This window comes from Hemitrygon akajei, chromosome 8 (assembly GCF_048418815.1).
Source record: "Hemitrygon akajei chromosome 8, sHemAka1.3, whole genome shotgun sequence".
Taxonomy (NCBI): domain Eukaryota; kingdom Metazoa; phylum Chordata; class Chondrichthyes; order Myliobatiformes; family Dasyatidae; genus Hemitrygon; species Hemitrygon akajei.
In genome coordinates, this window is record NC_133131.1 from 156,820,868 (window position 1) to 156,845,858 (window position 24,991).

The window sequence follows — 24,991 nt, forward strand, 5'->3', positions numbered from 1 at the left end:
AGAAAAACATAATGTACTGTAGTAAGAATGTCCTCTAGGTTCTGCTCAAAGTTCAACTCTTCAGAGAACTCCAAGCATATACTACATTATATATTGCATCTTTGATGGTGACCTTGGATTGAAATCCTTAAACACCACCCATTTTGTTCACTGGCAAGTGCTTTCAAACCTTCATGTATAGCAGTTCATTTTCCCCTTGGAGAATTTTTTGATCCATCTGCTGTATGAGGGATGTCACAAGGGTAGGCAGGAAAGCTATGTAAACATTCTCAGGCACTAACCATAGCTCTGAAGATTGGAATTGACAATATGTTCCTTGCTGTCTTGTTTGTCCTATTTTCCTCAAAGGTTGCTTGAATGTTGGTTAAAATGAAAATCATAGATCCAATACTAGAGTTCTCCGTCACTCCGGTGCTTGGTGCTGATATGTGTGATGCTCTTGAAACCTCTGAACTTGTATTTTTTAGCTTGTCCATGCCTGTACAGTAATATGATCCTTTTGTTTAAAGGTGGATGCAGTTTTCTCCTTTGCACCCACTGTAAGTCAACAATACCAAGTCAGGCAGCATCTTTAGAAATCAATAAACAGCCAACCTTTCTGGCTGAGACGTTTTATCAGGACTGAACTGTTTATTAATTTCCATAGATGCTGACAGACCTGGTATTGTTCCTCCAGCATTGTGTGCTGTGTTGCTCTGGATTTCCAGCATCTGCAGAATCTCTTGTGAATACCATACAACAAACAGTCTTGTTGGTACTGCAGATTCGTTTGATATGAATAAGATGGTGGAAAAGACCAGGTCCACCTACCACTTTCTAAAAAGTCACTATATATTTCTGAGAGTTTTTTTTCTGCAAAGTATTATGCCTTAATTAAACTTCCAAAAATTATGGAGTTATATCATTTCTGTGTTCTCACAGAAATCTTAAGCCTTTTCAATAAACATGGGTCCAGACATGGGAAGACCTCCCAAGGATCCCAACAACTAGTCTAAATGGGATAGATTTAGTCTTTGAAGAGATTGGTGAACATCAAGTGCTTCATTTACCATCAATGAAGCCACAAAGTTCAGTGACTGGCCCTTTAGAACTTTTACTGTTAACCTGTCCAGAACGTCTTCTTCCAGTTATTACTTTCAGCTTTTTCCAATTATTATTTTCAACTCCTCAGTGATTGTAAGCACTTGTGCCATATATCTTGCCAGTGTAGCCATATTCCAGATGGGTGATACAAGCCAGATAAAAGCACAAAATTCATAAGGGATAGAAGTAGAAGGGAATACATGGAAGCTAGAAACAGAAATTTTCCTGGATAATGAAGGAAGATTTTTTAAATTGGATTAAGTATTTTGTGTTTAATAGTGCTTTGCAGTTAATTAGAAACCAGAGAGTAAAACTTCTGCTGTACTGGGATCACTCAATAAATAAGTGTGAAGAGAACAAACAAGTGTGAACAAAACAAACAAGTTGATGGGAGCATGGCCTTCTAAAAACTGACATAGTTGGATGGAAGATGAATTTTACACCCCTCTAAAACTTGCTGTCCAATCTCCTTAGGCTTCCCACTCACAATGACTCCTGGGCAATCCTTTCATCAAATTATACAAGAGGACTTAAAAAGGAACAAAGTCAAGAAAACCAAACACACATAAATACATTAAAAACCCAGAAAGGTTAGCAAAGTTGTTGTGAACATTGCTATATGTGCATAAGTATCTTAAATTAAGCAAGAGATGTTAGTATTCAAGATATTAACAAGAAGTGCTAATAACTGAGGTGTGTGGTGTAAATGAAAGGGCGAAAGGAAAAAGGCCGAATTCTGACTGAAAAGCAAAAGAGTACAGATTCCCAATCTGAAATAAAACCAGTAAATGTGAGAAATGCTCTGGTCAGTCAGTTTGGATACAAATGAGTTAATATTTCAGATTGATGTCCTTTCCTCATTTTTTTTCTCTCAAGTGCTATTTTCACACAAAAAATGCCCCTGGCCAAGCACCTAATTACCTTACCCCACCCAAAACTGCTGAGTGCACATTCCATCAATTAAAACATGAAAATTTCTAATTAATATATCTCAAGCAGCAACCTGCCAAAGATATTGCGTACATCTCAACCACACATAATTACATCTTTATTTTTCCTTCCTCTTCATGAAATGCTGTTTTGCCCAACATGAATGCCACATAGCCTACTGAGCATTTTTTGTCTTTCCTTTCTCAGATATAAATTGCTTTTATATAGCACCTCTGAAGTGCAAAAATGCCCCAGAGTCCCAAAAGTATATGCAAAAATATATCCCTCTGCAAAGGGTGGTCAAAAACGTAATCAGAGATAATATATGTTGAGAATATTAAGTAGAAAAACAGATGGCTGGAGCAATTTACGTAGAGTCAGAGAGATGCAGCACAGAAATAGACCCTTCAGCCCACTGACTATCAACTGCTTGTTTACATTATTTTGCATTAATCCAGATTCTTATCAACTTCCCGTAGAGCCTACCACACACCTAACTAGGAGCAATTTATAGTGGTCAATTAATCAACCTATGTGGGAGAATGTGCAAACTTGATACAATGGCACCAAAAGTCAGCAATGAATTGGGGTCTCTGGTGTTAAGAGGCAACAGATCTATTGTTTAGAAAGGGAATTCCGGAATTATAATTAAGGTTAACTTGAAGCTGAGCTATCAGTAAAGAAAATGGAGATAGGCACAGAAGAATACAGATTAAAGAAAGGAAGGCATTGCAGAAGTTGACCAAGAGCAAATAGAGATCACAACCAAAAAGGAGCAATAAATAACAAACACAAAGTCCAGGCAGTAATAATACTGTACAAATTACGAGGACATTGCAAAGAGGCTTCAGGGAATAATGACAGGTTAAGTGTAGAGGGCAAATAGAATATCATGTAGAAGAATGTGTGGGCATCCAATTTGGGAGAAAATATGGAACAGAAGAGTATTACTTATAAAATGGTAGCAGACTGAAAGGTATTGGTGTTCAGATAAACACGGGTGTCCTTAGACACTAATCAATGAAAGTCATGTGCTTTTTCAGGCCTGATTGCTTAAAGTGCAATGATGTGTCTGGTTTGCTTCATCACTCAATCCTACTCTCCTCTTAATCTAACTGCTTGTATTGTGCTCCAAATGTTCGCAATTTTAAAAGACTGACCACTGATTGTATCACTTATTTTAAACATTTTTACATAACCAAATAATTTAACTTCTAACTAGTAAACATATACAATCCAAATCTTAAGACCTGGTGAATACACAGCATTTCAGCAGAATAAATACAATAAATAGAGATCAATATCTTCACATGTTAAAAAAGCTTATTATTCAATTATATCAACATATAATATGGAAAAGATAGCTTAGTATCATAAAAAGCTGCTCAAGGATCCTAGAATTAGACTGTTTGCAATATTGAGCCATGACATGAACAATGGTACAAGATTAAATGCTGGAATCTTAGAAGAAACCAAGAGAAACTGTTTTGCAGAGTTGAATGGCTATGGATATCAGTTCCAGTATTAGAGGTTGACTCTGAGGTTGTTAACCTCTGACTCTGAGGTTAACAACAATGAAGTTTACATGGAATAGATGACTGAAGAAAAATATGTTAAAAGGTCAAACAGCATCTGCAGAGACAGAAACAGGATTAACTCTTTCTCTTCCTACAGGTCTTCCTGAACAGTATTCCAAGCATTCTGATTTTATTTGTCATTTCCAGCAACTGTGATTTCTGAGTTTCTAATGGATTAGAAAATTCAAACTTTAGGACAACATGGTAGTGTAATAGTTCCACAGCGCTTTACAGTACCAGCTAACTAGGTTCAATTTCTGCCACTGCCTATAAAGAGTTTCTACCTTCTCCCCATGACCACGTGGGTTTTCTCTGGGTGCTCCAGTTTCCTCCCAGAGTCCAAAGACGTGCCAGTTGATAGGTAATTGGCTCTTGTAAACTGTCCTGTGATCAGGCTAGGATTAAATTGGGGGAATGTGCAGTGCAGCTCAAAGGGCTGTACCTCAATAAATAAAATAAATAATTAAATAGAACTGGGTGAGTAATTGTGGTTAGGGACAGCTTGTATTGAAAATAAAAAGGCATTCACAATATGGGAAAAAGAGGTTTGTAAATATTTTGCAATTATGAAGTTTAAAAGAACGTTCTCCAGTTGACAAAATTTACTTAATTTTTAACTATCAAAAAGTTATATCTTCATAGCTGTCTACAGTATTCTTTTTAAAAATTATATTTTATCTATGATTTAAATTTAACAAATACACACTCTCCAAACATGAATTGCACATTACTGCCACAACATTATTATATTTTTATTAAATTCTATCAGTTTTGTCTCAGAAAAATCCTTTCCAAAAGACCTTCAAAATCTAACTGATTAAATCTTATTCCTATTCTAAAACCCAAGCAAGTGGTGATAACACCGACCACATTCAGCAGAGTGCAAATTGATTAATCCCCTTCTATAGAAATGCACCTCTCTTGATTACACCTATCAAATGTTAAGTACTATTATTCTGGAGTGACAACACATGACAAATTCCCCATCCATTTGCTGCAGTCTTTGTGGTCCTGCTAGCCTGTACTAACGCTGATGAAAAATTAATTTCCCTTATCTACAACTAAGCCCTGAAATCCAAATCCTGCAAACTGGCAACTCTTTCTGTACAGGTATTATGAAAACCTCTAAAGATTAATTGCACGTCAGGTGACATTAAATTAATTTCTGTATTCCTGACAGACATTTGATACTCTGTACTGAGAGAAAAGATAACATTGTCAGAGTACACAGAACGACAGCAGTGCAGCTTCCTGGGCAGCATCGGGAAGATTCCCTTTATAAAAAGGCGACACTGCACTGTCAAAGGTACTGCCACCAATTCAGCTGCCGGCAGACTTTCCAAGACAAGAATCTATTAGCAGTGACACAATGCTTTTATTACCACTTGCAAATAAAAAAAAATTCAGATTTATGTTCAAATCCCATTGGCATTTATGGGAAAATAAGCAGATTTAACACTCTTCTTTCATTCTAAGCCGCAAAGACCTGTATTATTTGAAGTACCATTAACATCAGTCAAAAGTTTAATTAGTACACATGGGCTTTACCTATAGGAGATTGTACTTTGGTGCACCTACTGCTATAGCTTTTTTTAACACATCTTCAAGCAATACTGCCTGGCAAAAAAAAGTCAAATTTAAGGCAAATTACCACTGAGTCAAAATCTTGATACCGTAGATTCCGGACTACAGAGCGCACCTGATTAAAAGCCGCTGGCTCTAATTTTAGAAATAAAATCAATTTTTTAATTGTAAAGGCCGCACCGGATTTTAGGCCGCACCGCTACTTTTAAATGTACATACGTATCGGCAACACAAATTACGTTGCATATACTTTTTTACTGAACAGCACGAACAACATTCCAATATCTCCTAGCGACTGGTAAAAATATATAGACTGCAGCCTACCAGGAAAAGTTATTGATCGCCTTTAACTTAAAAGCAGCGTTTTCGCTCGGGTCTGACGCGCTTGCGTAACGCGATCGGGTCTAATCGGGTCTGACGCGCTTGCGTAACGCGATCGGGTCTAATCGGGTCTGATGCGCTCGGGTCTGACGCGCTTGCGTAACGTGATCGGGTCTAATCGGGTCTGACGCGCTTGCGTAACGCGATCGGGTCTAATCGGGTCTGACGCGCTTGCGTAACGCGATCGGGTCTAATCGGGTCTGATGCGCTCGGGTCTTGCTTTTCTTCGAGTATTTTCCATGTTGATGAGGGTGAGTACAAATGACTGATTTACAATAATTTAATTGTGAAAGTGCGCTTGATTTATCGTACAATTTCATTGGACCTCTGTGAACTACTCATCAATTTTATTGGTCTACTGTTACGAGGCAAAATGTTTACGAGGCGGCATGAAAAAAAACCATGTATTAGCCGCTCTGGATTAAAGGCCGCAGAGTTCAACGCTGTTCAAAATGTGGGGAAAAAGTAGCGGCTTATAATCCGGAATCTACGGTATTTTTAAGAGTGCATTTCTATCACGGACTCATCTTAAGTGAAGACATAGTTAAGAGATGAAACCAGATGAGACACTGGGCTTTCAACTTTCTCAAATTACAGTGTAAATCTTGGAACCACAGTCAAAAGGGTTATTAATTAATACCAAGCACTAAAATCCAATATAAAACTGTATGACTAGTTACATTCAGTACTGTAAGACTTAAAATATTTGCCAATGTAAAAGTTTTCTTTTGAGTCTTCCAAAATCAACGTTAGTAATATATTATCTACAATTCGAAAAGAATTCAGAAATAACACAAAAGGTAGACATCTGTAATAAAGATTAACTACTGTCTGAGTCATTAAGGTGCTTCTTTCCTCAAGATTTCCCAATGACATTCCTGGCTGCTGATTTAGAAATTGCTTTTCAGAAATTTTTTTCCCAAAATTAGCATCAATCCATATTTTTACAAAGAAAGTTGGGTCTTACCATTGTCGGTAGCTTGAGTACCCTTACTTTGGGATTATTGTGAGGGCCATCCCCTCCTCCACTGTTCATTCTTTGCATTACTGTCCGTTTAAAACCAGGTTTTAATTCTTGGGACTTGAGTGCAGGAATAACCATCTTGCCAGATTGCATGTTGGGTCCTGATGCACCAGCGGGCTTAGACTGGGCCAGTCTGGAAAACTGTTGATTTAAAGGTACAGGTCTGACCTGTTTGATTTGATTGCCGTTTTTTCTCATTTCTGTCTGAACTTGCAGAATATTTCCAGACTGTTGAGTTCTATTAGCTTGGTGCTGTACTCCTGTAAACTGTTTCTTTGTGTACAGTCTATTCTTTATATTGGGCTGTGCTTGATTTACAGCCTGTAGTGCAGCTGGGTTAAAATTCTGGGGAGCCTGCTGTGTATTTACTAGCTGTTGTTGCGACTGTTGTTGGGCTGCAAGTGGCTGCTGCTGCTGTTGCTGTGCAAGTCTTTCAAGAAGTTCTTTTTTACGGGCACCAGCTTGCTGCTGCCGCCGAAGTTCCTTTTGTCTCAGTATTTCTTCTCTGAGTCTTTTCTGTTCCTCAATTTTCAAGCGATACACCCTTGTTTCCTCATCTTCATCTACAGACTGGCAGAGAAACAAAAGTTGATAATAAAATTAATAAAACAAAATGTCAGCTTTGAAGATGAATTTAAACACTTCAACAATCAATTAAAGAACCAATGCTAAAGGGGAATCTTTCTAAGACATCTGCACAAAAATTTGATAACTTAAAAAATGGCAGCCTACAAGTCAGTCTCCAAAAAATTATGGGAAGCTGGAGGAAGGTATGGAGGTCAATCCATCTTCTTTCTTTTAACCTAGAACTAACTTCAAAGGAAGAAACTGCAGTCAGTGAAGCGGTTTCTTCATGTGAAACGTGGGAGATCAGAGACATATCGGGTCCTGACTACCACTCTTGTAAAAGTTGTATCCAACCATACTCCTCTCAGACCACATGGATCAGCTGGAATCAGAATCAGAATCATGTTTAATATCACCAGTATATGTTGTGAAGTTTTGTTAATTAGCGGCAGCAGTACATTGAAAAAGATGGTAATATAGAAAAATAAGTAATAAATCAATTACAGGATGTATATATACAGTGGCATGCAAAAGTTTGGGCACCCCGGTCAAAATTTCTGTTATTGTGAATAGTTAAGTAAGTAGAAGATGAACTGATCTCCAAAAGTCATAAAGTTAAAGATGACATATTCTTTTCAATATTTTAGGCAAGATTACTGTATTATTTTTGCTTTGTACAATTTTAGAGTGGGAAAAAAAGGAAAGGAGCACCGTGCAAAAGTTTGGGCACCCAAAGAGATTTGAGTTCTCAGATAACTTTTATCAATGCCTCAGACCTTAATTAGCTTGTTAGGGCTATGACTTGTTCACAATCATCATTAGAAAAGGCTAGGTGATGCAAATTTCAAAGCTTTATAAAGACCCTGACTCCTCAAACCTTGTCCCAACAATCAGCAGCCATGGGCTCCTCTAAGCAGCTGCCTAGCACTCTGAAAATTAAAATAAATGATGCCCACAAAGCAGGAGAAGGTTATAAGAAGATAGCAAAGCGTTTTCAGGTAGCCGTTTCCTCAGTTCGTAATGTAGTTAAGAAATGGCAGTTAACAGGAAAGGTGGAGGTCAAATTGAGGTCTGGAAGACCAAGAAAATTTTCCCAGAGAACTGCTTGTAGAATTGCTAGAAAGGCAAATCAAAACCCCCACTTGACTGCAAAAGACCTTCAGGAAGATTTAGCAGACTCTGGAGTGGTGGTGCACTGTTCTACTATGCAGTGACACCTGCACAAATATAACCTTCATGGAAGAGTCATCAGAAGAAAACCTTTCCTGTGTCCTCACCACAAAATTCAGTGTCAGAAGTTTGCAAAGGAATATCTAAACAAGCCTGATGCATTTTGGAAGCAAGTCCTGTGGACTGATGAAGTTAAAATAGAACTTTTTGGCTGCAATGAGAAAAGGTATGTTTGGAGTAAAAAAAGGGTGCAGAATTTCATGAAAAGAACACCTCTCCAACTGTTAAGCATGGGGGTGGATCGATCATGCTTTGTGTTTGTGTTGTAGCCAGTGGCACGGGGAACATTTCACTCGTAGAAGAATGAATGAATTCAATTAAATACTAGCACATTCTGGAAGCAAACATCACACCATCTGTAAAAAAGCTGAAGATGAAAAGAGGATGGCTTCTACAACAGGATAATGATCCTAAACACACCTCAAAATCCACAATGGACTACCTCAGGAGGCACAAGCTGAAGGTTTTGCCATGGCCCTCACAGTCCCCAACCTAAACATCATCGAAAATCTGTGGACAGACCTCAAAAGAGCAGTGCATGCAAGACTGCCCAAGAATCTCATAGAACTAGAAGCCTTTTGCAAGGAAGAATGGGTGAAAATCCCCCAAACAAGAATTGAAAGACTCGTAGCTGGCTACAGAAAATGGGGTGTTACTAAGTACTGACCATGCAGGGTGCCCAAACTTTTGCTCCAGGCCCTTTTTCTTTTTTGTTATTTTGAAACTGTATTTTGAAAAATTTGTTAATTAGTGGCAACAGTACATTGAAAAACATGGTAATATAGAAAAATAAGTAATAAATCAATTACAGGATGTATATATACAGTGGCATGCAAAAGTTTGGGCACCCCAGTCAAAATTTCTGTTACTGTGAATAGTGTAGAAGATGAACTGATATCCAAAAGTCATGAAGTTAAAGATGACACATTCTTTTCAATATTTTAAGCAAGATTACTGTATTATTTTTGTTTTGTACAATCTTAGACTGAAAAAAGAAAGAAGCATCATGGAAAAGTTTGGGCACCCCAAGAGATTTGAGTTTTCAGATAATTTTTATCAATGTCTCAGACCTTAATTAGCTTGTTAGGGCTATGGCTTGTTCAAACTTTTGCTTCAGGCCCTTTTTCTTTTTTGTTATTTTGAAACTGTAAAAGATGGAAATAAAAAAGTAATCTTGCTTAAAATATTAAAGAAATGTCTCATCTTTAACTTTATGCCTTTTGGAAATCAGGTCATCTTTTACTCACTTAGCTATTCACAGTAACAGAAATTTTGACCGGGGTGCCCAAACCTTTGTATGCTACTGTATGTATATTAGATAGTTAAATTAAAAACAGTAATAATAAAAGTGAGGTAGTGTTCATAGGTTCAACATCCATTTAGGAATCAGATTGCAGAGGGGAAGAAGCTGTTCCTGAATCTGATTGTATGCCTTCAAGCTTCTGACCTCCTTCCTGGTGGCAACATTGGGAGAGGGCACATTCTGGGTGATGGTGGTCCTTAATGATGTCACAGCCTTTCTGAAACATTGCTCTTTGAAGATGCCTTGGATACTATGGAGGCCAGTACCCAAGATGGAGTTGACTAATTTTACAACTTTTCTGTAGCTTATCTGATCCTGTGTAGTGGACCTTCCCCACCTCCCGATACCAGACAGTGATGTAGTTGGTCAGAATGCTCTCCACAGTACCTCTATAGAAGTTTTCAAGTGTCTTATGTGACAAACCAAATCTCCTCAAACTCCTAATGAAATATAGTTGCTATTTTGCCTCCTTTATAGCTGCATCAAGATGTTAGGACCAGGTTAGATCCTCAGAGATCTTGACACCCAAGTCTTTGAAATTACTCACTCTCTCCACTTCTGATCCCTCAGTAAGGATTGGTTTGTGTTCCCTCCCTCTACCCTTTCTGAAGTCAATTAGCTCTTTAGTCTTACTGGCATTGAGTGCAAGGTTGTTGCTGCAACACCACTCAAATATATTTTGCTCCTGTACGCCTTCTCGTCTCCAAGTAGGAAGGGTTCTAGATAGCAGTTTTGAGGTAGTGATCATGTTACAATGTTCAACCAGATAGATGTGTGAACACAAGGAGGGGAAGGCAGGTCGACCTCCACTGGCTGTTCCTCACTCTAACAAGTATGTCAGTTTGTATATTGTTGGGGAAATGGCCTCTCTGGGGAAAGCAACAATATCAGGCAGAATAGTATTACATGGCTGGCTCTGTTGTACAGCAGGATTGGCCAACACCCAGGCAAGTGGTAGTGCTAGGGTACAAATGACGGGTTCAAGTTAATCCCTTGAACAAGAGCACACTTAAGAAGGGACTGAGGGGGACCAAAAGAGCTGATGAGTTATTCTTGACAGACAGGGAAAACAATCCCAAAAGATTCTAATAATATATTAAGAGTAAAACAGAAAGAACTGATCCCCCATGGATCAACTTGGTAATTTGTGTGTGGAGCCAAAGGGAATGGACAAGAATCCATCTGGATTTACTGTGAAGGACACAGAAGCTTGAGAAGTCAAGGCAGGAAAAGGTGATATTATGGAGCATATCAATGTTAGAAAGAATGAGGTGCTGGAAGTCCTGAGATAAAAAGGTGGATAAATCCCAAGAGTGGCCAGATGTACCCTCTGATGTTAGGGAACTATGGGCAAAGATTGCTGGGTCCTTGAGAGATTTTTTTAAACTGTTAGCTCAGGGGAGGTACCAGAAGACTGAAAGATAGCAAATGCTACAACTTTTGTTTAAGGAAGTCAGCAGGAATAAGCCACGGAAACACAGGCCAATGAATCTTGCATCAGTAATAGGAGCCTTATGAGAAGTAATTATGAAATACAGGGTTTATAAGCACTTAGAAAGGCAAGGACTGGTTCGGGATAGGCAGAGTGGCTTTGAGGAAAATCATGTCTCACAAATTTGATTCAACAAGTGACTTAGAATATTGATGATGGTAGGGTGGTAGATGTTATCAATGTGAACAAGGTCCCACACGGTAAGTAGGTCTGAAAGGATCCAGGGTAACTTAGCCAATTGGATAAAAACAACTGGCTTGATGGTAGGAAGCAGAGGATGGTAGTGGAGGGTTCTTTCTCAGATTGGACACCTGTGAGCTGTGTTATGTCACAGGGAATCAGTTCAGGATTCTCTGTTGTTATATATATTAGAATTGGGTGAGAATGTAGGAGGTATAATTAGTAAGTTTGTGGATAACAGCAAATTTAATGACATAGTGGACAGTGAAAAAAGGTTAAAGTAGGATGTACATGAACTGGGAAAGGGGGCAAGCTAATGGCAGATAGATTTTAACACAGACAAGTACAAAGTGATGCAATGTGGGGAGTTAATTAAAGGCTTAACATACACAAGGAACTGCACAGCACAAGGCAGAAGGTTGAACAGACACCTTGGAGTACTTTGGGATTTCTTAAAGTGGCAACACAGATTAATATGGTGGTGAAGCAGGCATGTGGCATGTGTGCCATGATAAGCTGAGATGCCAAGTACAAGGGTTGGGACATCATGTAACAGCTGTATAAATTATTGATAAGGCCACACTTGCAGTATTGTGTACAGTAATGGTGGCCACTCTACAGGAGAAGGTACAGAAAACATTCACGAGGATGTTAGCTAGAATAAGGGGCTTGAGCTATCAGGAGAGATTGGATAAGATGGGTTTATTTTCCCGAGAGCAAAAGAGTCTTAAAGGTGACATGATACGGGTATATAAAACTGAGACATGTGAACAGGATAGATAACCAGTGTTTCCCATGGTAGGGGTGTCTAATACAAAAAGGCATAGGTTTAAGGTGAGGAGGAGGAGTTCCGAGGGAATCCAAGGGTCAAGTTTTTCAAGCTAAGAGTAGATGGCATCTAGAATGAGCCAGATGGTATTTAGAAGAGGTGGTAGAGGCGGGAACAATAACAACATTTAAACAGAAGCTGGATAGGTACTTGAATAATACGTGATATAGAATTAATGCAGGCAAGTGCGGTTAGTACAGGTACACATGATGGTCAGTGTACACAAAGTGGGCAACAGTGCCTGTGTCTGTGCTATATAACTCTATGACTCTAGGAATGAAGTGGGTTGTTAATTCACACCACATTACATTTGTTCATGTCAGGCTGGCAGATGAGTGAAAAATCATGTTCAACTCCACCGCTGGAAGTAAAGTGAATACAAACTGAAGATAGATTTAAAGAAAATAACAACCTTTAAATATATACATTTAAAGCAATTGCTTTGAAAGCAGGCCATATCTGTGTTCCATTTAGTTTTATAAGTAATCTAATTCCAGAAGTCATATTTGAAAAGGAAAATAAAAAGAGAAAAGTGAAAAATCAAGAAAATAAGACTGGGCTAATCAGCTCCAAATGAAGACACAGGGCCTACACAAAAACTACAGGCTGAGTCCCCATCTGTCGGGTTGTAACTTCTAGAGTTCTGTATTAGAAGATATCCAAAACATATGATATTTGAAAAATTAAAGTTTTCTTGTTTATTTTCATAATTCCCTCAGAATTATGCAGCACATGCTGTAGACATTTTTTCTTCTAGTTCTATAAAATTTGAAGCAGTGTACATACATTACAATTACTAATTTCTTTCACACAAAATATACATCATCGTTGACAATTTTCTCACTGTGTGAATTTTGTAAAAAAAAAATGCTTGTTCATTTAAGCAAAACTATACCTTATAGAGAGAAAGGTCAGAAAGCGGCACTGGCCAACTTACCAACTCTGACATGTTAAAGGTCATCTAGAGAGACAACAGATGCAGGGCTAAAGGTAGAATAATAACCATCTCCTTTTAAGGCAACTTTTACACATACCACTAACACAAAGAAATGGCTAAACAGAACATTATACCTGTTGAATGTCAATTCTCCCAAAGAATCTAAAATACTAAAAGGTGTTGTGAACTCCACTTGAATTCCACGTGAAACTTGATATAAATTCCAAGCCCATTCCTCAATGAACAGCACAGAATTTAGAAAATCTATGTAAAATTAAACTGCAAATCGACAATCAAAATTTAATTACATTTACTTAGTGACAGATTACAATGAAGAACATATAATTTAGAGATACTAATTATAATAGAAATGGTTATCAAAATGTTTTAATGGAATCCAGAGGATACTATTAATTTGATTAAATCCCAAGAAATGATGTATCACAGATGCTTCTAGGTACAGACAAAAAGTCTTACACATGTTATCAGGCCTTTAATTTCACTGTCCAAAACAGTCTCAACAAAGGAAATCATTGCTCTAAAGCTGTACCACAGTGTCATAGCAAATGGCCAACTAAACTAATCCCTTCTGCCTACACAATGTCCATATCCTTCCATTTTCCTCACATTCATGTGTCTATCTAAACATCTCTTAAAGTTTCTAATGTAATCTACCTCTACCACAACCTGAGGCAGTGCATCCAGGCACCTAGCCCTCTCATCTCCTTTAAAATGACCCCTTCTCACCTTTAATGCATGCCCAGAAGTATTAGACAGTTCAACCCTAGAAAAAAAACTATTATTATTATTATGCCTCTCATAATCTTATGAACCTCTATCACCACTCGGCCTCTGCTGCTTTAGGAAAAAAACAAACCAAGCTTTTCCAACCTCTTGTTATAGCACATGCCCTCTAATTCAGGTAGTATCCTGGTAAACCTCTTCTACACCCTCTCTAAAGCATCAACATCCTTCCAACAACGGGACCACCAGAAGTGTATACAATTAGTGTGGCTCTATTATAGCTTGGAGCTCGGAATTCAAATCCAGCGCACTCTGTAAGGAGTTTGCACATTCTCTCCATGACTGTGTTTGCTTCCTCCAGGTGCTCTGGTTTCCTCTCATGTTCTGAAGTCGTATGGGTTAGTAGGTTCATTGGTCACTGTTATTTGTCCTGTAATTCAGCTAGTGTTAAATAGGTGGATTGTTGGGCAGTTGGGCTTGTAAGGACAGAAGGGCCTGCTCCACGCTGTATCTCTACATAAATAAACACTGCTTGACCAGATTCAACCATGCACTCTCAGTCCGCTCAACACCCATCTCCCACTTAGCTGTAACATTTTCCGTTGCCTTTAACTAGCATTTGCACAAAAATTGGTGAATCCTCCCTCATACAGCCCTTCAAGTCTGAATAATCATATAAAGGGCAAGGTTCAGAGAGGATACATTTTGGAAGAGGCAAGTGAGCAAGGAGACATCTTAATTTTTTTAGGTCATTCCACATAACGTTACCTGGACTAACACCATTGTTGTTTTTTAAGGAAACTTTCTCTGAAGTGGTCGCTCCTGTTTCTGCACACAAATACTGATAACTGAGATAAAGTATCTGATAAATGCTTCAACCCATGTTCAATTTTGCTGCTTTGCTCTGAGAATGCATTTCGCATCAACTGAAAAGAGAATGCAGGAGTACATCAACAATTCCACTCAGCTGGAACTCTCCAACTCTTTTAGGGTAATCAAACTAATTAATTAACATATTGAATTGCAAAATGCTACACTCTCAAAAAGATCAACTATGATTTTGGGCTGAAATAGAAGAGCAGGTGTCATTGCTATGAACTGTCAGGTTAGTCATCTTTTCCAAGTACAGAAGCACTAATAGAAAATTAAGCCCATCCAGTGCCTCTCCATGAGAATTTGATCTCTTCTGGGATCAGAAACAAGTTGACCCATCTGAATTTGTGCAACTTGGAATTGGGCTTTGTCCAAAGCTGCCAGGAGCTTTAAGTTCCTAGTAGTGACTCAGTCCTGGTCAACCATGTTGGTGTCACAGCCAAGAAGTTCACCAATGCCTCTACTTCCTTAGGAGGCTGAAGAGATTTGGCATATTCCCGTTGACCCTTAGCAATTTTTAATCAAAGCACCATAGAAAACATCTTATCTGGATGTACAGTGGCTTGGTATGGGTATATAATGACTTGGCATGGCAACTGTTTGGCACGTGATTTGAAAAGAAAGCTTGTTTTTGTTCCCCTTTCAAATCTTTTTTTTTATTATTCAAAAATAACACAGGTACATCGAAGTAACAACACTTACAATGCCTCAAAAAAAAATTACCTTAAAGGTTGAAAAATTTTGTGAATAAAAAAAACCCTACTAAGCAAGAAAAGTGAGGAAAAAAAAGAAACCCATTGGGGGTACAACCCCAGAGCCATGCGTCATATAGAAAGCTTCTAAAAATAAACATCAAACTGCCAACAAGAAAGGAAGATATATAAAAGAAAATTTACACTTAGATCGTGGAGGAAATCTATCAGTTAATTGAAATGATAATAATGAGCAAATGAGCCCCATCTCTTCTCAAAATCAAATAAAGGTTCAAAGGTTCGACTTCTAATTTTCTCCAAGCTAAGACACAGCATCACTTGAGAGAACCATTGTGACAAAGTAGGAGCTGATATATCCTTCCATTTCAGCAAGATGGCCCTCCTAGCTACCAATGTAACAAACGCAATAACATGTTGGTCAGACAGAGAAATACCATGGATATTTTGAGGAATTATTCCAAAAAGCACAGTCAATTTATTAGGTTGTAAATTGATTCTGAGTGCTTTAGAAATTGTCAAAAAGACTGATTTCCAAAACTGTTTTAATATAGAACATGACCAGAACATATATGTCAGTGTAGCTATCTCAGTTTTAAATCTATCACAATACTTGTTAACATTGGGAAATATTTTAGAAAGTCCCTCCTTCATCAAATGGTAACGATGTACAATTTTAAATTGAATCAGTGAATGACTAGCACAGATCGAAGAAGAGTTAACCAGCTTCAGAATCCGTGTCCAATCCTCCCATATAAAAGTCAAATTGAGTTCCTTCTCCCAATCCTGTTTAATCTTAAGTACAGGACTCTTATCCTATTGTAATAATAAATTATAAATTCTTCCAATAGAACCTTTCATTGAGGGGTTCATATTCGTAATAGTATCTAACAAGTCAGTCTCCAATATGTAAGGAAAATTACTTAAATATTTTTGTAAAAAATGTCTAACTTGAAGATATTGTAAAAAGTGTGAATATGAGAGAGAATATTTGTCGACTAATTGTTCAAAAGACATCCTTCTTTAAGTAAATCCAAAAAAGAATTAATACCTTTATTTTTCCAAAGTAAAAAAATTGGATCACTCCAGGAAGGTTTAAAAAAAGTAATTACAATAAATTACACTACAAAGTTTAAATTTTTAAGATTAAAATAATTGCAGAACTGGAGCCAAATTTGTAAAGAGTGCTTAATCACAGGATATAGGTTTAAATTAGCAACTTTAGCTAATTGCATAGGTAGAGCAACTCCTAATAACGAAGTTAAATAAAGCTGTTTCACAGCTCTCAGTTCCAGGTCTACCCAAATTGGCCCATCATTCCTATCACCGCAATATAACCAAAAGGATATATATCGCAAATTAACAGCCCAATAATACATTCTCAGATTAGGCAAAGTGAGACCTCCGTCCTTTTACAACTTTTGCAAATGACATTTACCAATTCTTGGTCTTTTATTATCCCAAATAAAAGATAGAATAGTAGAATCAATCCAATCAAAAAACTTCTTAGTCAAAACAAAACAGGAATATTCTGAAATAAATATAAAAATGTTGGTTAAATCATCATTTTATCTACATGAATACGACCAACAAGTGAAAACGTAAGTGGGCTCCATCTACTAAATGAATACTTCATAGAGTCCAATAAAGGAGGAAAATTGGCTTTATAAAGATCCTTATATTTTTTAGTAATTATGACACCTAAATATCTAAAAGAATCCGTAACTTTAAAAGGAATATTATCATATATAGAGACAGATTCATTTAAAGGAAGTAATTCACTTTTACTAAAATTTTATATCCTGAAAAATCTCCAAATTTGTCAAATAATTTTAGCAAAGCAGGAATAGATTCTTCAGGCTTCGATATATATATATACCAACAAATCATCAGCGTAAAGAGAGATCTTGTGCATGGTCTCATTCACAAAAATCCCATGAATATTTTTGGCATCACGAAGAGCAATAGCAAGGGGTTCTAATATTAAGTTAAATAACAAAGGACTTAATGGACAACCTTGTCATGTCCCCCGTGATAACTGAAAAACATAGAAAATAGGTGCAGGAGTAGACCATTCGTCCCTTCGAGCCTGCACCACCATTCAGTATGATCATGACTGCTCATCCAACTCAGAACCCTGTACCTGCTTTCTCTCCATACACCATGATCCCTGTAGCCACAAGGGCCATATCTAACTTCCTCTTAAATATAGCCAATGAACCAATCTCAACTGTTTCCTGTGGCAGAGAATTCCACAGATTCACCACTCTCTGTGTGAAGAGGTTTCTCCTCATCTCGGTCCTAAAAGGCTTCCCCTTTATCCTTAAACTGTGACCCCTCATTCTGGACTTCCCCAACATCGGAAACAATCTTCCTGCATCTAGCCTGTCCAATCCCTTTAGAATTTTATACGTTTCAATAAGATCCCCCCTCAATCTTCTAAATTCCAGTGAGTATGAGCCTAGTCGATCCAGTCTTTCTTCATATGGAAGTCCTGCCATCCCAAGAATCAATCTGGTGAACCTTCTTTGTACTCCCTTTATGGCAAGAATGTCTTTCCTCAGATTAGGGGACCAAAACTGCACACAATACTCTAGGTGCGGTCTCACCAAGGCCTTGTACAACTGCAGTAGAACCTCCCTGCTCCTGTACTCAAATCCTTTTGCTATGAATGCCAACATACCATTTGCCTTTTTCACCACCTGCTGTACCTGCATGCCCACCTTCAATGACTGGTGTACATTGACACCCAGGTCTCGTTGCACCTCCCCTTTTCCTAATCGGCCACCATTCAGATAATAATCTGTTTCCCTGTTCTTGCAACCAAAGTGGATAACCTCACATTTATCCACATTGAATTGCATCTGCCATGAATTTGCCCACTCACCTAACCTATCCAAGTCACCCTGCATCCTCTTAGCATCCTCCTCACAGCTAACACCGGCGTCCAGCTTCGTGTCATCCACATTTAATTCCCTCGTCTAAATCATTAATATATATTGTAAACAACTGGGGTCCCAGCACTGAGCCTTGCGGTACCCCACTAGTCACTGCCTGCCATTCTGAAAAGGTCCCGATTACAACCACTCTTTGCTTCCTGTCTGCCAACCAATTCTCTAACCACATCAATACTAAACCCCCAATACCGTGTGCTTTAAGTTTGCACACTAATCTCCTGTGTGGGACCTTGTCAAAAGCCTTTTGAAAATCTAAATATACCACATACACTGGCTCTCCCCTACCCACTCTACTAGCTACATCTTCAAAAAATTCTGTAAGATTCGTCAGACATGATTTTCCTTTCACAAATCCATGCTGACTTTGTCCGATGAGTTCACCTGTTTCCAAATGTGCTGTTATCACATCTTTGATAACTGACTCTAGCATTTTCCCCACCACCGATGTCAAGACTCACCGGTCTATAATTCACTGGTTTTTCTCTCCCACCTTTTTTAAAAAGTGGGGTTACATTAGCCACCCTCCAATCCTCAGGAACTAATCCAGAATCTAAGGAGTTTTGAAAAATTATCACTAATGCATCCACTATTTCTTGGGCTACTTCCTTAAGCACTCTGGGATGCAGACCATCTGGCCCCGGGGATTTATCTGCCTTTAATCCCTTCAATTTACCTAACACCACTTCCCTAATAACATGTATTTCCCTCAGTTCCTCCATCTAACTAGACCCTCGGTCCCTTACAATTTCCGGAAGATTATTTATGTCCTCCTTAGTGAAGACAGAACCAAAGTCAATTGGTCTGCCATGTCTTTGTTCCCTGTGATCAATTCACCTGTTTCTGACTGTAAATGACCTACATCTGTCTTGACCAATCTTTTTCTTTTCACATATCTATAAAAGCTTTTACAGTCAGTTTTTATGTTCCCTGCCAGCTTTCTCTCATAATCTTTTTTCCCTTTCCTAATTAAGCCCTTTGTCCTCCTCTGCTGGGCTCTGAATTTCTCCCAGTCCTCAGGTGTGCCACTTTCCTTTGCTAATTTATATGTTTCTTCTTTAGACTTGATACTATCCCTAATTTCCCTTGTCAGCCACAGATGCACTACCTTCCCTGGTTTATTCTTTTGCCAAACTGGGATGAACAATAGTTGTAGTTCAGCCATGCGATCTTTAAATGCTTGCCATTGCACATCCACCGTCAACCCTTTAAGTATCATTTGCCAGTCTATCTTAGCTAATTCATGTCTTATACCTTCAAAGTTACCCTTCTTTAAGGTCAGAACCTTTGTTTCTGAATTAACTATGTCACTCTCCATCTTAATGAAGAATTCCACCATATTATGGTCACTCTTACCCAAGGGGCCTCGCACAACAAGATTGCTAACTAACCCTTCCTCATTGCTCAATACCCAATCTAGGATGGCCTGCTCTCTAGTTGGTTCCTTGACATGTTGGTTCAGAAAACCATCTCGCATACATTCCAAGAAATCCTCTTTCTCCGCAGCCTTACCAATTTGATTCACCCAATCTATATGTAGATTGAAGTCACACATTATAACTACTGTTCATTTATTGCACGCATTTCTAATTTCCTGTTTAATGCCATCCCCAACATCACTACGACTGTTAGGTGGCCTGTACACAACTCCCACCAGCGTTTTCTGCCCCTTAGTGTTATGTAGCTCTACCCATATCGATTCCACATCCTCCAGGCTAATGTCCTTCCTTTCTATTGCGTTAATCTCCTCTCTAACCAGCAATGCTACCCCCACCTCCTTTTCTTTCCTGTCTATCCCTCCTGAATATTGAATATCCCTGGATGTTGAGCTCCCAACCTTGGTCACCCTGGAGCCATGTCTCTGTGATCCCAACTATATCATATTCATTAATAACTATCTGCACATTCAATTCATCCACCTTGTTACGAATGCTCCTTGCATTGACACACAAAGCCTTCAGGCTTGTTTTTACAACACTCTTAGCCCTTAAACAATTATGCTGAAAAGTGGCTCTTTTTGCTTTTTGCCCTGGATTTGCCTGCCTGCCACTTTTACTTTTCACCTTACTACTTTTTCCTTCTACCCTCATTTTACACCCCTCTGTCTCTCTGCACTTGTTCCCATCCCCCTGCCACATTAGTTTAAATCCTCCTGAACAGCAGTAGCAAACGCTCCCCCTAGGACATTGGTTCCAGTCCAGCCCAGGTGCAGACCGTCCTGTTTATACCGGTCCCACCTCCCCCAGAACTGGTTCCAATGCCCCAGAAATTTGAATCCCTCCCCCTTGCACTATTTTTCAAGCCACGTATTCATCTGAAATATCCTCCTATTTCTACTCTGACTAGCATGTGGCACTGGTAGCAATCCAGAGATTATTACCTTTGTGGTCCTACTTTTTAGTTTATCTCCTAACTCCCTAAAATCACATTGTAGGACCTTATTCCGTTTTTTACCTATATCGTTGGTACCTATGTGCACCACGACCACTGGCTGTTCACCCTCCCATTCCAGAATGTCCTGCAGCCGCTCAGAGACATCCTTGACCCTTGCACCATGGAGGCAACATATCATCCTGGAGTCTTGTTGCGGCCGCAGAAACGCCTATCTATTACCCTTACAATCAAATCCCGTATCACTATAGCTTTCCCACTCCTTTTCCTTCCCTCCTGTGCCGCAGAGCCACCCACGGTGCAATGAACTCGGCTGCTGCTGCCTTCCCCTGATTAGACATCTCCCCCAACAGTATCCAAAACAGTATATCTGTTTAGGAGGGAGATTACCTCAGGGGACTCCTGCACTACCTGCCTACTGCTACGCTGTAAAAAGGAGACCTACAGTTATTAGTGACAACAGTAGCAATAGGAGCTTTATATATTATTTTGATCTAATTATTAAAATTAATACCAACACCAAATTTTTCTAAAACATTGAATAAATATTTCCATTCGACTCGATCAAATGCTTTTTCAGCATCCAAAGATACAACACATTGTGGAGTTTTAGAAGAGGGCAAATGCATAATGTTAAATAAATCTCCGAACATTTGAAAAAGAAGAACAACCCTTTATAAAGCCTGTTTGATCTTTAAAAATGATTTTACCCAAAATACTCTCCAATCGATTGGCCATTATCTATGAGAGAATCTTAGCATCAACATTCAATAATGAAATAATTCTGTATGAGGCACAATCAGTAGGATCTTTATCCTTTTTGAGAATTAAAGAAATAGAAGCCTCATAAAAAGTAGAGGGTAAATCACTTTTCACAAAAGAATCTTTAAACATCTCCAACATATATAGAGAAAGCAATTTTCCAAATTTTTTATAGAATTCTACAGGATAACCATCAAGTCCCGGGGCCTTACCAGATTGCATTGAAAAAATAGCTTTCTGAATTTCAGATTCAGTAATTTGGGCATCAAGAGTTTTTTGATCCTCAACAGAAATTTTTCAAGATTTTTATACTGAACTTTATAAATCTCAATGTCCAGTAGATTCTTCTGAAATGAATGCTTTTTTTACCAAAGCAAAAACAATCTAGTAAACTCCAGGCCATGAGTCTGACGTCAGTGGTTGGTAAATTGCTGGGATGAATTCTGAGGGTCAGAATCTACCAACATTTGGGGAGACATGGTCTGATTTGGAATAGTCAACACAGCTTTGTGCAAAGGATGTGGTAATTCTCTTGTAGTTCTTTGTGGAGGTAACTATGAGGGCAGATGAGGGTGGATCAGTGAATGCTTTTATATGGACTTTAGCAAAGCTTCTGACAAGGCCCCTCATGGCAGATTAGACTGGAAAGTGGGACCCAGGGGGAGATAGCAGATTGAATTCATAATTGGCTCAATGGTAGGAGCAGAGGGTGATGGTCAAGGATTATTTCTCAGACTGAAGGTTTCTGTCTAGTGGTGTGCCTAAGTTGCTGCTGGACCTCTATGTTTATAATCTATGCAAATGATTTGAATGTGACCGTACAAAGTAAGCTTGTGGATAATACCAAATTAAGTGGCACTGTAGAAAGCTATTAGAAATAAAGAGGAATCTTGATCTGCTAAATATGTGGGCTGAAGATTGGCAAAATGGCTTTCAGTCCAGATAAATGTGAGGTGTTGCATTTTGGGCGATCAGATCAAGGTAATGGTGAATGGTCAGGCATTAGGGATCATTATGGACTATACCTAAGAATGTAAATGTATAGTTTGCTGAAAGTGATGTCAAAGGTTGAAAGGATGGTGAAGGTGTTTGCATGCTGGCCTTCATTAGTCAAGGCAATTATGTTACAGTTATACAAGATAGTGGTGAAGTTGGGCTTGGAGTATTATGTACAGTTTTGGCCACTCTGTTATAGGAAAAAGGTTATGCAGAAAAGACTTACCAAGATATTGCCTGACTTTGGGCCAGTCAAATAGAGAGTTTATACACTCAAGGGCTGTAATCCCTGAAATGTAGGAAAATTGAAGGGTGACCTGATGGAGTTATACAAGGTCATGATATGGGCATGGAGAAAGCACAGCCCCCCCCCCGCCCCCCAAGTGAGGGGTATGAAGATCAAGAGGGTATAGGTTTAAGATCAAGAATGAGAGATTTAAAAGGCATATCAGTGGCAGTTTCTTCTCGCACAGGGTGTTGAGTGTTTGGAATGTGTGGCTGCAAGTCCTGATTGAGATGGGCACATTAACAACATTTAATGTTGTTCTAGGATATCTAGGATAGAGGATGGAAGGATAGTGGAGGCTTAGTGGGTTACAGCCAAATGTGGGCAGATGGGATGAGCTTGCTGGGCAACACAGTCAGCATGTATAAGTGAGCCAAAGGGCGTGTTTCCATGCTGAATGAACTAATTTAGAATCTGGGTGAGAAGAGGTTTTAGTTGCACAAAACCCTGATCAGACATTTTCATACTGAATCTCAAAGGTTTATATTAGCTTTGCACAGTGTTTGGCCTAGTTTCAGCAAAATGATACAGGCTTAAAAGCTTAAATTATGACAGGATGCATAACTTTGCTTATGGTTCCTCATGTTCAGATTATAAAGATCTAAACCAATTAAGGTATTTAAAATAAAAGCAGCAAAAAGAAAGTACAAGGAACTGGAAATAAAATCCTCAATTCTGGAGATCAGCAAATAGATTTGAAGAGGGAGTAAATGTAAAATAAAAGCGAGGTCTTTTTCAGAACTCCAATGTTGATCCTCCCCTCGGGTGTAGATTTTGCTTATATACTGCATGACCATATGGGCTTCCTTAGGTGCTCTGGCTTTCTCCTCTTCCATTAAAGATGAGCTGGTCTATTAATTGGCCATTGTAAATTGCTAAACATAAGTGATAAAAGAATCAGAAGTGAACTCATAGGCATCACAGAGAGAGTAAGTCACAAGATTACAGGGAAATCAGCAGAGGAAATGAAATGGCTGCAAATGCCATTTTGGTAGATGACAAGGATTAAATGGGCCAAAGTGCTGAAGATTTATGACAGCATAATGGTGCAGCCACCTCAGCATGTCTGCAGAAGAAGAATTTCAGAGTTGTACACTTTGTTAATAAATAAACCTTTGAATTTTTTTGCATGTGACCCAGGTTCAATCCTGAAATCAATTTACGTCTGCACAGCTTTTTCAAATCACACTAAAAATACAAATTTAAGTATATATCTTGAGCGATGACTGTGAAAATCTTTAAATATTTTTAAATTAAAAAAACAGAACAGTAACTGAAAATTTCATGACATGATAAAATTTGAGATACATTGATCTGAGCCCATTTTTCCTACAGATTAATTTGTATAACTCATATTTGATCATTATGAACTTGTAGCACAAGCTGTGCAGAAAGTCAAAATATACTAATTTATTTGAAAATTTAGTTTCTTGATGTACATTACTGCATAAAATACTATAGATTTTTCCATGACTCAAAGCTAGAAAGGAATTATCCGTTATCTATTTTCTCCAAAGCTGATATACACACATATATATAAGCAGAAAATTTATGGCAGACAGAAGTTTCAAGACGTGCTCTCTAAGCTCTCCTGAAGAAGCTAAAGAAATTGGCAAAGTTGAGGATCAGAAACACAGTGGTCGGCCACAGAAACTGAGTGTAGCAGACAAGAGATACATCAAACTGACATCCCTTCTAAATCTGAAAAGGTCCAGGACTGCTATCAGTTCTGAACTCTCAGAAACCACTGAAATCTAATACAAACCTCGACAGTCCAAAGGAGTCTTGCCAGAAATGGTCTTCATGGAAGAGTTGCTGCCAAAAAGCCATTCCTCCAAAGTGGAAAAAAAAGCCAAAATAACTACCCACAAAAATACAAGAACTTGGGTGCTCAACAATGGTCTGTAGAAGAGCTGGAGTACACTACATGGATGACTGTCTGCAGCCAACAGTGAACCACAGAGAATGTTCCCTCCAACTCTGGAGCAGCTTTTCTGCCAATGGAGTTGGGTAACCCTCCCCCGCCTTTTAAATTTACTCCTCAGCTTTTTTTCTCCAGTCCTGCTGAAAGGTTTCGGCCCAAGACGTCAACTGTACTTTTTTTCCATAGATGCTGCCTGGCCTGCTGAGCTCCTCCAGCATTTTGTGTGTGTTGCTC

The 24,991-nt window shown here is 38.6% G+C and overlaps 1 protein-coding gene across 3 annotated transcripts in view; it reads right to left on the reverse strand.

The window, feature by feature from the left end:
- rbm33a (RNA binding motif protein 33a) overlaps window positions 1-24,991 on the reverse strand; it is a 184,464-nt gene that overhangs the window by 41,808 nt on the left and 117,665 nt on the right. For all 3 annotated transcript variants that reach the window (XM_073054888.1, XM_073054889.1, XM_073054887.1), the window contains one exon: window positions 6,523-7,149. In XM_073054888.1, the coding sequence (XP_072910989.1) occupies window positions 6,523-7,149 (627 nt within the window). The remainder of the gene's footprint in view (window positions 1-6,522; window positions 7,150-24,991) is intronic.